The 15680-nt window shown below is 38.1% G+C and overlaps 1 protein-coding gene across 1 annotated transcript in view; it reads left to right on the forward strand.

The window, feature by feature from the left end:
• Window positions 1–10799: 10799 nt before the first annotated feature.
• Window positions 10800–15680, forward strand: part of scn3b (sodium channel, voltage-gated, type III, beta) — an 18589-nt gene continuing 13708 nt past the window's right edge. Inside the window, exons 1-4 of the mRNA XM_037678160.1 lie at window positions 10800–11007; window positions 11328–11513; window positions 15107–15276; window positions 15366–15594. Of these exons, the coding sequence (XP_037534088.1) occupies window positions 11459–11513; window positions 15107–15276; window positions 15366–15594 (454 nt within the window). The 5' untranslated portion in view covers window positions 10800–11007; window positions 11328–11458. The remainder of the gene's footprint in view (window positions 11008–11327; window positions 11514–15106; window positions 15277–15365; window positions 15595–15680) is intronic.

The following is a 15680-nucleotide window of genomic DNA, read 5'->3' on the forward strand; positions in this document are numbered from 1 at the left end:
GTTTGCAGTGGTGTAGTGCAGTGTAAAATTCCTTTGATCAAAATCTATGTAATCTTCTTCGGAAATAATATAATTAATTTATATTGTCTTTATCCAGGATCCAAACCTCAGAGGTTTATGGAAGCTCTTCATGAGGCCATTTCAGCTCTAAGCCTTCAGCTGTTCAATCTTTCTTTTAAATGGAGCGCAGCAGAGGTGTGTAAGTGCCATTTAAATCTCACTCAACCATCTACTGTTCAAACGTGGGTTGATAACTTTTTATGCCTTTCTTTTGTAGTCAAATTTTGATGCATTAGATGGGTGGCACGGTGCATTAGTTGAGCAATTTCTCAACATTAGAGTTCCCTCTGAAGCCCACTTTGCTGAGCACATTTTAGCCAAAAGGTTGGTGAGAAAGACAAAACTCGCTGGAGAGGATTTTATACTATTTCATTTATGCAATTACATAAAAAGACAAATGCAACTTTTCTTTTCACCCAATCGTTTTAGACTTGAGAAATATAAATACTTCAAGTTAGAAGATCTAATCTCCGGCCTTAAACACAATTCATCTCCGAGCATCAGTGCAGGTAAGATGGTTGTTACTTTTCTAGTACTTTGACTGAGGTTATTCTAAACTTAATGACAGGTGTCATTTTTGTAACAACTCACACTTTGGGTAGAATATTGTTAAACAGTGCATTTTATTAAAAGAAAACATTGAATGGCAATGAAAGGCAAAACTATAAACCTCCTTCCTACAAGTCAGAATTTTACATCTTTGCACAATTTCTTTGTAAAAACACATTTTCAAGATAATTACATCATGAAACATGGAGCGTATGAAACACATATTCTGTGTGGTTTGTTAGTGCTCAGAATATGTGTTGAGAATGACCTCTAACTACTGCCAACAACAAATTTTAGTTCAATATATTAAAAATTTGAAGAGTGATAGCCATTTTTATGTTTGCTAAGGTTGATTACTTGTGGCAGCCATCTTAAATCAGCCTGTCCTAAAGTTAATGAGTATAGACGTACATCCAATAACTACTTTCTCAGAGTTTTATTAACAAGCATCAACTGGTCCATGGTATATTTTGTTAACAGACAGACAAGCAAAGAGACACAGAGAACAACATACACACAGCCAGTTACAGTAGTCCCTCATTTATTGCAGGGATTATGTTCCAGACCCCGCCACAATAAGTAAATATATTTATTTTAGTATATATATATATATATATATATATAAAGGCTTTAGAAACCCTTATCACACTCTTGCAATGTTCTAAATTCTTAAACCTACTAATTTTAACAACATATGTATATATGTAGCTACTAAAGTTTACTCACCAGCTCTGGCTCGATTCCAATCAGGCAGACCTACTCTGCCGCTTCTGCTCTGGTTCTGGTCCGGTTTTGTGCAGCCATTGAGCACCGAAATGTGTTTTGGAGGGAGCTGGACTTTGCGGTCCGATTGAGTCCAAATCTTGATGAAAAAAGTCCCGGTGAGCTCCAGAGAGAATGCCAGATCTATGGCGGTACATCCCCATTCAGAAGTACTCGGGGGCCAGCTAGCAGTGCTTAGATTCACCAAGTCTGGAGGTCCGTTTCTGCTCCAGTTCTGGTCCAGTTCCCAGTGGGTTCTGTGCCGCTCTTTGCAACCACAGGGTGCTGAAATCACTGTATGAATAAGGACCAAACTTTTTCCCGATCAGATCAAAACTTTCCCTCTAGTATTTCAGCAGAAGGCAATGGGGCTTCTGAGCGGAGCACTGTTGGCTTCTGGGAAATGTAGTCATTATGAGCGGGGATACAGTGTAGTCTTATTGAGAGAAAACTACAAATGACGTTGCCTGTCCGAAGTATTTTATTTTTCGTTAACTTTGTTCTGTACAGTATCCCGTACTGTCCCAATCTATTGAGTAATATTAAAGTTAACAATCATGTGTCCTGTACAATTTTTTTTCGTGTGTACAATCTTTGAAAAATTGTGAAAGAGCAAGTCCACGAAAGCCGACCCGCGAAGTAGCGAGGGACTACTGTACAGGATTGCATGCTTTTTATGGTGACAGGTGATAATGGCCCACATGCAAAGTTTACATGGTTTAGAAGGTTATTAAAATATTCCAATACTATCAGCTTTAATGGAATAAAGAAGCTATTTGGCAAAAACAACTAGGTTTCATCCATTTACAATAATAATACACTACCACAAACTAATGGACAAAACCATTTGTGGTTATGGACCATCTGTTGTTTCTCCATTTTACTCCTGTCACAAGCTATGAACGTCATTAAATTATCATTGGCTCTAAAGAAAAAGTCAATTATTACATCTCTAATGTCCCAAGGAGCTGTTGTTCCAGAGAAATGCTCCAATATCCTTTGTACACAGTGCTAATACACTGGAATGGCAGCATGCCAATAAGTACTAAAGCTGACTGCTCAAGTGGTTGGCTCTCTGTGAGAAATCCAATTACCATGTATTATTTATTGCTTGAATTGTTGTCTTGTCTCTCACTTCAGTCTGTGATATTTCCACCAAAATGTCCATTATAAGTTGTAAAAACTATATATGGTTTCATTGCTGCAGGTTTACCACCAACTGGGACCCCAGTGCAGGTGATACAGTAACATAAACAGGATTATTTAAGAAAAATAACCAGAATTTTCACAGTAGTTTCTCACTTCCTGTATTCTAGATGTCATGTGTAGAGGAGGAAATTGACCGCATGAGCGAGTCTTTCTTGCAGCTGAGCATGCAGCTGCAGAGGAGAGCTCAATTAAGCTCAATGCTAAAGGAGAGAGAGAACAGCGCTGGAAACCATGAGGTAATTAGCTGAAACATTATAAGCTGTATCTCTTGTGTGTTATATACAGTAATTCAAATATCGACTGGGGCAGTTGTAGCTTGGAGGTCAGTACCATGGTTTTAATCCCAAGGCTGATGATCCAAGCCCAGGTTGCGCCAGGAAGGGCGTCTAGCTTATTGTGAAACCTTTTGTGGGTTTGAGGCTATGATGACCCTGGAAGGAGGGAGCAGCTGAAAGAAAAACAACCATAAAATCCAAATAACAAATCAATGCTTAATTGAGTTATGCTTTTATGACTCTGAAATTATATTTTTACATCTCTGGTTTGATTTTGTCATCACTTATTGTTGGATTTTATGTATATAAATTACATTTTGCATTGAAGTGTTCCTGTGATCATTGTAAATCATTTAAACAGATTTTCTTCATGCTGTCGCTCATCTGCTCCTAAAAGGCCTTAAAAGAAGAAAGACATGAATGAGAATGAATGATCATCGTGCATGTCTGCATTTGCATTTTTGTACCATTGCTTGAGACTCTGGGCATGAATTCCTCCATTATAATATCTTTTACCACGCGTCATCTACGATTTATAATCTATGATCTGCTCTTTTTGTGCAGAGGGCAACATCACCAAGCATGCCAAGCCTGACTCGAAGTGGAACAATTCTGTTGGAACTGAAGAGACGCTATGTATCCCAGCGCCTCAGCGAGCTGCAAGACACGTTGGGCCAAATGAGACAGAGCCAGCAGCACAACAGCAAGTCGAAAGACGGAACAAGAGCCCGCACACAAAGTAACAGTATCACCGATCAGCAAGGAGAACCAGAGCGTTATCCTGGTGCACGTGGCTGCAGTTCCGCTGACGTCCAGCTGCTGGACAGTTTTTCAGCTGGACCCAGTCACAGCCGACATGGTGCATCTAGCAGAGATCCTGGTATCTCTAAACTGGAGAGTCATATTTCTGACCAGCAGAGAGGTGCCACTGTCCACAGCGACAACCCTGATGCATTGCATGGCAGCATGATGGTAGAGAGCCAGCAGCGTGGCAATGCTCCAGGAAATTTACAGCCTAGTGATCAAATCAAAATAGAAAACACAACTGGACACACAAATCCTGACAATAAAGGTGTTGACTGATCAGAAAGTAGATGAATATGGATAAATGCTGAAAAAGTTATTCCATAATCTTTTTCTCCCTCTTTATTTTGCTTTTTAATGTCTGACTTTATACATTTTTAGGTTTATCTTTGACTTTTTACTCTGTTTTGTTTATTAGAGAGGGATTCAATTGAAAACAACTGAGCTGTGTTGGTTTTTAATTTATTAATAGTGACACTGAACAGGAGTATTTCCTGGCAGCAGGCAGAGAGGCATGACACAATCTGTCAACATGTCCGAACAGTGCGTTTAGTCAGAACTCAACACGAGGCCTCCAAGACAAGCTCTGCTTATTAGCATATTCTAATTAAGAAAATAAACTTCAGGTGGATGAACACAAGGTGACACTTCTCTGTGTTGCTTCCTAATTGTAACAAGCTTGTCCTCCCATAGAGGTGATAACCTGCCTGTTTCTTTTATATAAAACTAGAAAAATGTCAACCTGTTTTTGTGCTTCAGCCTTATCTAGCATGTGTTTCTCAGAGCTCTTTTCATCTCATTAAGACTTTTTTTTTCCCTCCTGAAATCATCAGACGGGAAAATATAAGATGCAGCTTGAAAGTCAGTCAGAAAAAAGTCTGTGTTTCCTGACTGCTGCCTTCTTCTGGTTCAGTGGCTTATCTGACACATGGGGTTCTTATAATAGAAAGTCAGTATTCCTGCAGGGGACTGTGAGCCAAATCAGAAGGTCAGATGGAACAAGTCTTCTCTTGCTATCAGTGTTAGCTCAACACTTCATGCCAGGTCCCACTTGGTTGAATTTGGAGTTGCCCTGCAGCTAAATGTAGGTGCCTGTTTGTGAATATGCTTGGAGTTAATCTGTGACTCCCTAAGATTAAATGTTTTATCAATTAGATTAGCTTTGCTCCTGGTCTGACCTGTGTGTTTACTTCACAGCGGGACAGAATCATTTACTGTAAATTCACGCTGAGCTAATCTGTGTGTATATATCAGTGGGTGATCATTTGCAGCTGTACAACATTGTGTACGCTCCAGTGGTTTAGACCAATACAGGGGTAATTTCTGTGTGGGTTTCTGTTTCTTTTTGTTTATGTACAAGGTCTCATTGATATTCAGACAGCTGGGATCAGAATTATTTATTTTACTGAATAAGAAAAGTATAAATAACATGTTAATGTTGAAAAAAAAAACATATCATCCACAATGCTACTGGCAAATTTCCATCAAGTAAACACAAAATGCAAATTGAAAAATTGAATTTGTTTTATATATATATATTTGTATTTGGACATGTGCATCCACCAGAGTGCTGAGCACCATACACACCCCTACTTCTCACAGCCTAGCCAACAGTGTAGGCACTAGGGGTTGAAAGACTACATCATTTTTAAACGCAACATTAACATAATAAAACTTGAGTAGAACTCGAGTAGTTGATGACATCATAGGATCTCAAGATGCAAAAATAAATAAATAAATAAAACTGCAAAAAAAGTCATTTTTTACAAATAACATAGATCAACAAAACATCGGGAGCATATATTATGTTCCTACTATTTATCATACTGCAAATAAGTCACAGGAAAACCAAAACTATTATTTATTATTATTATTAAGCTGCAAAAGTGAAAGAAACGTGCAACATGTAAAAAACAAAACTTAAAAACAGTGGGGCGGTCGACCACCTCGCACCACAGCTGGCTGTGGTGCGCATTAGGTTTAGTTTTAGAGATTAATATGTTTATAGGTTTTTTAATAGGTTTAGAGATTAATATTTTTTGCTTTTTGTTTGTGAAACAAGGTCAGACGAAGCTGGTTCTGGTTCGGTCGATTGGACCCGGTGTTACACCATATTCTGTGACCTGCAACAGTGCATGCAACACCGCCCCCTATGGTCACAATATACGGTGGTCACAAAATATGGTGTAACACCGGTTCGCACCGAGCTCCAAACGGTCAGGAAGTTGATTCATTTTCTGTTTCCTTACGGTAGTTGAACCAGAAGATTCATCTTTAGTGAAATATTTCTATACTATTGATGTATTTATACCTGTTTGCCAAGACTAGGCCTGCTCCGCTCCATCCGTCTGCTTGGAGGAATCCATTTTGTAGTCAGCGCCCGGTGCACATCATGTGACGCAATGACGTAATGGCGACATAATGACGTCACTACGAATACTCGATGTGAAATTTAAAAACTCCAGAGATGTCCTAGGAATCGATGTGTCGATTACTCGAGTAGTCTGTTAAAGCTCTAGCAGGCACCCAATAAAGCCGTCTTATGCAACAGGTACAATTTGACGAATAGGAGTGTAGAGTAGTCCTTTAAATACACTGTTTAGTAAAAGGTTTGTAAGCAGTACTGAATGAATGAAACTAAATGAGACTCAATAAAATTTGGTGAACTTAAATGAAGGGATATTTCTGATTCCAGTCTGCATGGTGTGCTGTGATTTATTTTTCTCCAGATGTGTATTGTCCACATTACCAAGTGTAAGGCAAATGCTTTCAAACACACTTTGATTTCTTAATTTTTAAGGTTTTCCATAAAGATCTCACGTGTTTTATATGTTCAACTTTCAGAACCATTTCAAATAGAATCAAAACTTCAGAGTGCAAGATATGCAGAGAACTGCAGACACAGACGTCCTTCAAAAGTGAATATAGATGAAAGACGGGTGAAGTCCTGGCTTTCCTCTCCAAACTGCAACTTTAAGAGGCATTTCAAGCAAGCGGCACAGGTTCAAGTCTCAATTTCCATCATGTTGGATTCATGGCTGTCTGCTGTAATAATCTTGAAATCCTTCCAAATCCCTGGAAATCATCTCTTTGTAGGAGCCTTGCATGCACAACACATGCCCTTCTATACACTAATTTATACACAGAGTAACTTAAATTTTACCCCTTTCTTTGTACACTCTATGGGTTTATGGTGATTTCTTTGTCTTTGTAACAGAAATGCCTATAAAACACATCCTTTACTCACTTTTTTCTTGATGTGTTTACTGGATGCTGGTAATAAACATAAATAGGTTTGAAGCTTCCTGTTTTTTGTGATGAGTGTGCAGACTGTCACTAAGCAGGCCTTCTCCTGTCGCCATGGCACTGCATTACTGTTGCTATGGTTTCCTTCCCCTGGATGTGGTTGGACTGGGCCTGCCATATTTAGTCTGCTCCTCTGCAACACAGTCAAGCACTTAGACCTCTAATTTGAAAGCATTTGTGTAAAAAGCTATGGATTCACCACTTGAACATTATCAGAGTTTTACATTTCAAGCATTGCATGGATGACAGGTGTATTTGCTTCAATGCATGCAGAAACATAAATATCTATAAGTGTTAAATAAAATAAATTAACTTTTTGTAACCATTTAGTTCAGACGTTTAAATAAAAACGAAAGTAAAATGCAATGAAGCCCCAGTTCTTGTTATTTGTTAATAATCCTCCCATTGTTTCAGACACAACAGCCACAAGATTAAACTGTGAAATCACGAAGAGATTATTGTTTTTCTCTCAGACCCAAGGCTTTATCACTAGATTATCTTAAGTTGTTTTTCTTTCTGCTTGCACAAAGGTAACAGATAAGAACGGCTAATTCAGGAAACCTGCCCTCTTGGTAGGAGCCTAATCTTAAATTGTATCAAAAAAGGTGGAACATGTTTGGCAAATAATTTGTACCATATAATGAGATTTTTTTTCCACTTGAGTAAAGAAATTAATGCCTTTTATCACAGCAGATAATGAAAAAAGGTTAAATGTAGGGAGAGATTTTCCACAAGAAAGTCTCCTAAATGCCCATCAGTGTGCTTATAGAAGTTAATGGATTTTCAGGATTTTCATATATGATACAATCCATATTTATGAAATAAGATAAATACAAGAAACACTTTTGCATCATCTTCACCACTTTTAGCCCCAAAAAAACATTTGTCTATAAAAGAAATGGAAAATTTGATCATATATAATTATTCAGAATGAAAATCAACCTCTATGTTAATCTGGTTAATCTAATCTATGAGTTTACATAATTTAATGACAATTACATGCACTATTTAGGCAAAACTTAAAGTTAGTAGGGAAATAAAAATGTATCTAAGAAAATAACATTGTTGAAATTAAAATGAGACTTTGTCAGAATTCATGTTGAGTAGAGATGGAAAAATAATACCAGAGGATCAGCAAGTTAACAGTTTTTATTTTAATATTAACTTTGATTTTCACAAAGTAATATGTTTAAAATCATACCCAGCATGCTTTAAACTTTGTGTTTTCAGTGCTAAACATGCCAAAATATGCTTTTGATTGAATGCAACATTATTACAACATACAGTTTAATATAAGCATAATTTAATTTTATTTGTCTTGATTTCCAGTAACTGGATTTGATGCTTTTATACTATTGAGTCTGACATACTGGAAACCATATGTGGGTTTATGGAAGTTTTTTAAATATACTTTTTTTAAATAAACATATGGGCTAATAACACAAATTATTAATCAGTTTAAATTTCAAAGTACAAGTTGTAAATAAATAAATAATTAAAAGCCCAACACCTGTTGGCATGATAGTTAACCTTCTGCAGCCTCCGAGTTCCAAGATGACGTCTAACAAACAACACCTGAGACCCATTCCTCTGATGAGGACCCAGGAGAACTTAAGGCTGCAGAGGAGCTCAACTCGCCGCTGGAGCATTAAGATGCCAACTGGTATTTAAGCTTCTGACCCTTTTGTGTACTAAAGTTTCTGTGCTTAACTTACCTTGTTCTCTCTGTGTTGCGGTCTTGTCTGAGTCCCTCCTGATCCTGATCTCCCTTGACTAAACCAATTTCCTGGTGGACTGCCTCCTTGCCCTCCAACCTCTTGCCTGCCATGCCTGCATCCTTGAGTGTCCACGCTCTGGAACTCCTTTGGACCACCTTCCCTACTTGGTCCAACTCTACCAAACTATAAGAAATGAAAAACATGTTCACGTCTTTTGTCTGTGAGAAGAACCTAAACCTGATCACTCTTCTTGCTTCCCAGGGTTCCAGAGACCTTCCCAGTACATTGCAATACTATTTACTGTAAATAAAGCACTGTTAACTTTCTGCGTGTTGGAGTCTTGTCTCACTTTCATCTCATATTATCTGGGTTCCCTGAGATCATTACAGTTGGGGGATTGTAAATTGCACATCATTTTACATGCTGAAATGTTAAACTGGGATCAATTTATGTTGAGACACAATAGATAGTAAATTGTAACTGTAGAAGATTGTAGCTGTAATAGACAAACTGTAAACATATAAATAATTAAATAAAAATGATGTGTGCAGTTGCATGTGAAGTTGCAAGAGTAGGCTAAGTAGGTGTTGTTTCTAACTTTCAGCTACTATCCATCAACTCATCCATTTTCTTTACTTTCATTTCTGTTTTTGGTTGCAGGGAGCTGGTGTCTTATCTCCAGCAGTCTCTCATTTACCACCACATCAGATTTTAACCCTTTAATTGTAAAACTAACTGAGTTGTAGTCATTTTTGTGGTGGCTAATACAGCTTTCGTGGCCACCTTAAATTGTACTAACTCCCAAAGTTATTCAGTTATAGATGTGCATTCAGTTAAGACTTTCAACAAGTTTTATTAAAATCTAGCTAGTGGGTCATAAGATATTTTACTAACAGATGAAAATGGTTGACTCAAAAAGAAGCTAAAACAAAACAAACAAAAAAAATCTCTAAAGGATGTAGCTCTTGGGGTATGTGTTGTGAATGGCCCTAGCTATAACCACCACAGCTTTTAGCACCATGCCTGAGAAGTTGACTGAATTAAAGCTGTTTATTTAAAGGTCAGTTAGCTGGACAATAAGGGGAGTGGTGGCACAGAGGTTAGAGAAGGTGGGCTTGTGGTTCAACTTCCAGTACCGACAACATCAATATGTGTGTGGGATTGGTGAAGCACCCATACCTGTCTCCACCCTCATTTGCCCCACTCTGGGCCCTTGAGCAAGGCCCTTAACCCCCACCATCTACTCTCCCAGGCGTCCTAGATAGCATCTCTCTGCTCCACACAGAGGGCTGTGGTGGCTCGGTGGTCTGTGGTGGCGTCAGGAAGGACATCCGGCGTAAAACCAACAGCCAAGTCTTTGTGCGACTTAGTTTGCTGTAGCGACCCCTGAAGAGGGGAGCAGCCGAAAGAAGAATAAAAAAAACATTTAAAGGTCAGTTAGCCGTGGAGATCATCTTGGTGTGGGTTTGCTCCATAAGTTGATCAGTTTTTTTTATCCAATGCTGGATTTATGTTCCTTTAATTAAAAAAAATAAAAATAAAAAATGACCCAGTGATATATGAAATATTTTGCTGCCACTGGTAAAATCATTATAGTCCCCTTTTTAAAGTCATTGTTCCCATATTCATAGGTAAACTCTGTTAGTTTGCTCACTAAGCTGACCTGTCACTTACTGTACATTTGGAATAGCCCAACAAGACATTTATGGAAACAGAATGTCTAACTAAGAGCACAGTGATTATTTTTAACACTAATAGCTCTTTGGCCTTTTATTGTTTTTCCACTTTATTCCTCAGTTGCAGTGAAACTATTGTAAGGTAGAAGAAAAAAAAAGATTACAAAATAATAAAATGTCAGAAGGATCCCTGCTGCCAGCACGCTGCTGAACAGGATTATGTAACACCCGACACTTATCCTCGACATTTTGGTTTACAACACCTGAGCAGACCGTTTCTGTTTGTTTTAGCTCGTGCAGTCAAATGAAAAGCAAATTCAGAAGAAAAACAACAACACATAAACCACTGAGCATGATGAGGCCGGGCTCAAATTGCAAGAACACGCTCCTTCCTGCACGTTGTGTTGTGGCGAGGGAGTGACTCGCGCATGCGCACCAGAGCCCATCTGCTCTGCCAGCGATAAGTGATCGCTGCAAAACAAAGACGGGAACAAACTGCGGCTGGAAAATATAATCGATCATCGGCTTTTTAATGGGGGGACAGACTTTCAACAAGCTATAGTGCAAATCTGTGAGAGGAGAACAGCTCTGCTTCTTCTTCTTCTAGTTTGTAAAGTGAGAACAGGACTTCAATTCGCCAAACAGTGGGTGAGTACATCGGCCTTTTTCTTTCTTTGGTAGAATCCACAGGTTTCCTCCTTCCGGCTTTTCTTCTTCATTTTCTTCTTAAAAAACAAAAACAAAAAAACACCGTGTTTGTGTGGATGGAGCCGGACTGAGAGGAGTTGTGGGCGAGGAAACTGTTGCATCACTCTGTCTGTCGCTCATTCCTCCTACAGAAGAAGGGGTGAGGTGGGGGTGCGGGGCGATGAAATGTTTCCTTCCTGTTTAGACGATCAGCTGTGAAGTAGTTGTGGATTTGAAGCAGATAAATGGACAGGTGCTGAGCGCTTCAAACTGTCTTACAGCAGGGGGGCACGTGTCTGTCGAGGAGAGGCGCTGTCCGTGGTGCTGAAAGTCCTTCAGGTCTCCAAAGAGCCGGTGTGAGGACAACCTGAGGACTGTCCAGCTGCAGCTCCTCCAAGAAACAAGACAAGACATGGTCCCTCTGTGCAGAGTCCAGCTGCAGACTTTCATACTTCTCTGTTTTGTTGGTAAGTATGAGCCTTAAAGATGCTCCAACCCCTGGTTTGATTCTGTGTTGCATGTCTTAGTAATCACGAGCTTTGGAGCTGAGAACTCACAATTTAGAGCATTTTAGTTCAGTCTTCATGGTGGAACGTTTTTCCACGTCTGTGTTTTTGTTAGCAGAATATGTCATGAGCAAATAGGAGGGTTTTAACAAAACTCTCAGAAGTTACTCCTCGGATAAACATCTCCAACTGTTCAAAATGGCCACCACACCAAAGTAAACTGAGCAGGCAGTGAAGTGGCTGTAACTCAACCAGTTTTACAAAAACTGAGGTAAAATCAAGTAAGGTAGCAGCTGAGAGTCCAACCTGTACTCTGAGCCCTAACTGAGCAAGATTAAAGTTAAAACTTTTGCTATTAACTACGAGAGTCATTTGTCTGTTAGCAAAATGTCTCGTAATATCCTGGACAGATTTTCATAAAATTTCTAAAAGTAATTATTAAATGCAGGTTTACAACTAATTAACTTTTAGAGTGAGCCTGATTCAAGATGGCCATCAAAGTCAGCTGATAATGGAAAACCTATAAATGGCTATAAAGCAGTCTGTTTTGCAGAAATTAAGGTAAGATTGAGTGTGGTCATAGCTGAGAGTTATTCTTAATACATATTCAAAGCCCTGCAGGTTAAACAATGTTTTTGTTTATCCCTATGGCCTTAACTGTCAGTGTTAACCCTGTTTGTTAGCAAAATATCTTGTGAGCCACTCAATATATTTATAAAAAAAAAGAAGTCATTGGCTGTACATCTACAACTGATGGCCACCACAGTTCATCAATATCCAACACAAAAAATGACTCTACAGCTGTCAAGTTCACAGCCATTGAGCTTACATTTGATGTGGTAGTAGCTGGAAGTAACCCTCAGCACATACTCTGAGTGCTAACACATCTCAAATGAGATTGTGCATATTGTCCTTCATTAAATTCATGGCATAAAAAGCAACGACAGCATGCTTTCCCTCAAGAAAGACAAGGCTTTTAATTATTTGCTCAGTGCTTCCCTCTTTGTAATACCCCTCACATCTTAGCTTTCCTCCCACACGTTTGTGTACAAAAACAAGATAAAATCAATGTTGTCACTGTTTGCCTGGGGGACGCTCTGGTTATGTAACAGCACAGGGCTGAACACTGTACTGTCACATATATGCACAAAATGCTTGTTTTTATTATTCAGCTATATTCAGTGTAAAACAAATATTTGCCATTCACTTTCTTCAATATTGTCCATACTTTCAGTGCTTTCATGTTATTTTTCCTCTTGCTAACAACAAATGTAAGCTGATATAGGCCATCTTCTGTGCTCTCTGCTCTATTTGAGCTTGAATTTACCACCAGTGTTGTGACTTCAGGGTCTCCAGTGCTCACAGAGCTGCATAATTGAATTTATGTCTGCGCTAATTCAAACTGAGTCCTGCGTCTGGCTCTGCGTTGGATTTCATGTAAACTTAGAGGAAAAAAGCCGATGACTTCACTGAGACAGGCTCATGAGTTTTGTTTTCTAATACAGCTGAAACTGGATGATACAGGATGCACCATTAGATTTTATTTATTGTTAAAAATAATTGAAAGTTGTGTTATTGGCTTAAATTTGGCAGTAAATTTACAAGGAATTGTCTTATTTTCAAAAGAGAACTTAAGTTTTTATTTTTTTTTACCCCAATTCAATTCCATTTAATTCAACCTTTATTTGTACAGGTTAGTCTCACTGAGCCACGAGGACTCATTTACAAGAGAGACCTGTTTAGATGAGGTACAGACAACAGTAGACAATCATAAAAAACATATAAAATGAAAATTAAATGTAAGCAATTATATAAAAATAACTGAAAAAAAAATCCCAGCTACATTAAAGTGGTGTACAATACTAAAAACATTAACATGGTTTTTGCCATGAATTTAGCAGTTCTTAAAGTCCCTTAAATGCCACTAGGATCCAGGAGAAGGCCCTTTTGCCTAATTCAGTCCGCACTGAGGGAACACTGCATGTAATAATGTCCTGAGAGTACACGCTGTAGCTGTACTCACAAAATGACATGTGGGAGGAAATATATGAAGGCAGCAGACCAAGAAGTGATTTAAAGATGAAAATGTACCAGTGGGAGAGTCTGCGTGAAGTTAATGATGTCCAGTTAACCAGTGAATACTGGGTGCAGTGGTGGGTATGATCGTTACAGCCAGTTATGAATCTTAGTGCACCATAATAGACAGCATCCAACATCTGCAGTGTGCTTGTAGGAGCGTTCATGTAAATGATATCCTCATAGTCAATGGAGGGAAGGAAAGTAGCAGTTACAAAGTACAAGATGTTTCCTAGCATTCAGAGTTAGACAAGATCTGTTTCTAAAAAATAAACCCAGTTTTAATTTCAGTTTCTTTATCAAGTATTCTACATGAGACTTAAAAGAGAGATGTGCATCAACCAAGATTCCCAAGTATTTGTAAGAATTGACAAACTCAACAGAGACACCATTCAAAAATAAAATAGAAAGAATAACTGCTGGTACAGACTTCCTGTTTGAAAACAACATCCCTTTGGTTTTGTCAGCATTTAGCACCAGTTTGAGATGGAACAAATCTGACTGGATGATGTTGAATGCAGACTGTAAAAGCTGGAAAACCTTAGCAACTGATTTAGCTCAACAATAAACTACTGTGTCGTCGGCATAGAAATGTAAAGATGCATCTTTTTAGCATTTTTTTAGTATCAAGATATGAAGATAATAAATCCGTGTTTCTCAATGTACCTCATCCTGATTAAAATGAAAATAAAAACATATTACCGACTAGAAAAGATCATTACATTGTAGAAATTACATTTAATCAAAGTTGTTGAAGAATTATAAAATATATTTGAGCTACTTGCCTTCCTGTTATGGAGAATTAAGTATGTTCTTTATCTGTTCAATCTGGGTCAACATACATTCTTATGGAGACTTTTTAAAACTCTGGCTTTATCAGGTACATTTGTATTTAGGAGATTAATACAATGTTTTTATGATCAGATACAGAAAGAAACTAACATTCTTTGAAGTAATGATATCACCCTCTACACTGCATGCCACCCTTTTAAATAAAGTATTGCACAACGTGTAAGCACTCAGGGGTGTTTTGCAGATGACTCTCACCTACCACCACCAAATATTTGCTTTAAAATTTGTAAAATTGTATTAATTTTCAATGTTGAATACTCTGGCAGCCATCTTGAATAGGGTTGACTCTAAAAGCGAATCAGTTATAGAATTAGTAAATACTCATAGAGCTTCTTTACAATCTGTCCAATAGTTATTTTGATATTTTGCTAATAGGCATTGTATAGTAATTCCATGTATGTTTTTATATTTATTTTCACAGAGTTTTTTTTTTCTTCCTTTTGCATATGCTTACTGTACATCTAACGTGATTAGGGCATTTAACAAATCTAAACTTTATATGTTTGTGACAGTCTGTTCAATGTGTGCCTTGGTCAATTTACAAAAACACAACAACAACAACAACAAAAAACAAACAGGGAAACCCCACAGAGTTGAATCTGTGTGATCTTTCCATGTTCTTTTAGTCCATCTGAGCAGGTCGGTGTGTGTCGAGGTGTCGTCGGATACAGAAGCAGTTCTGGGGAAGTCCATAAAGTTGACATGCATCTCCTGCATGCAAAGAGAGGAGGTCAAAGCCAAGACAGTTGTGAACTGGTATCACATGCCCAAAGGGAACAAGTCTGAAAAAACTCTTGTAAGTTGCCTGAAAATAGTAACAGTTCTCTTTTCTACAATTTCAAATGTTACTTTGTGTGGTTGTTTGTTTTTTTTTCTTTCTCCAAGATATACCACTATAACAATACAAACTCAATGGATATGGATGGATCCTTTAAGGGCCGTCTAGCCTGGAACGGCAGTCAAGACCTGCAAGACGTCTCAATCAGGATTCTAAACGTCTCAGACACTGACAGCGGCATCTATGAGTGCCACATTTGTCGGGAGTTTGACTATGGCTTCTTCATGCCTTCATTTTCAGTCACGAAGAACATCACACTGGAAGTGAAAGAGAAAGGTACAGTGACTGCATCTTATACTATATAAGATATACTATATATACTATATATATGTATATATATATCTATATATATATATATATAT

This window comes from Nematolebias whitei, chromosome 6 (genome assembly GCF_014905685.2).
Source record: "Nematolebias whitei isolate Nwh7 chromosome 6, NemWhi1, whole genome shotgun sequence".
In the NCBI taxonomy this organism is placed as follows: Eukaryota; Metazoa; Chordata; class Actinopteri; order Cyprinodontiformes; family Rivulidae; genus Nematolebias; species Nematolebias whitei.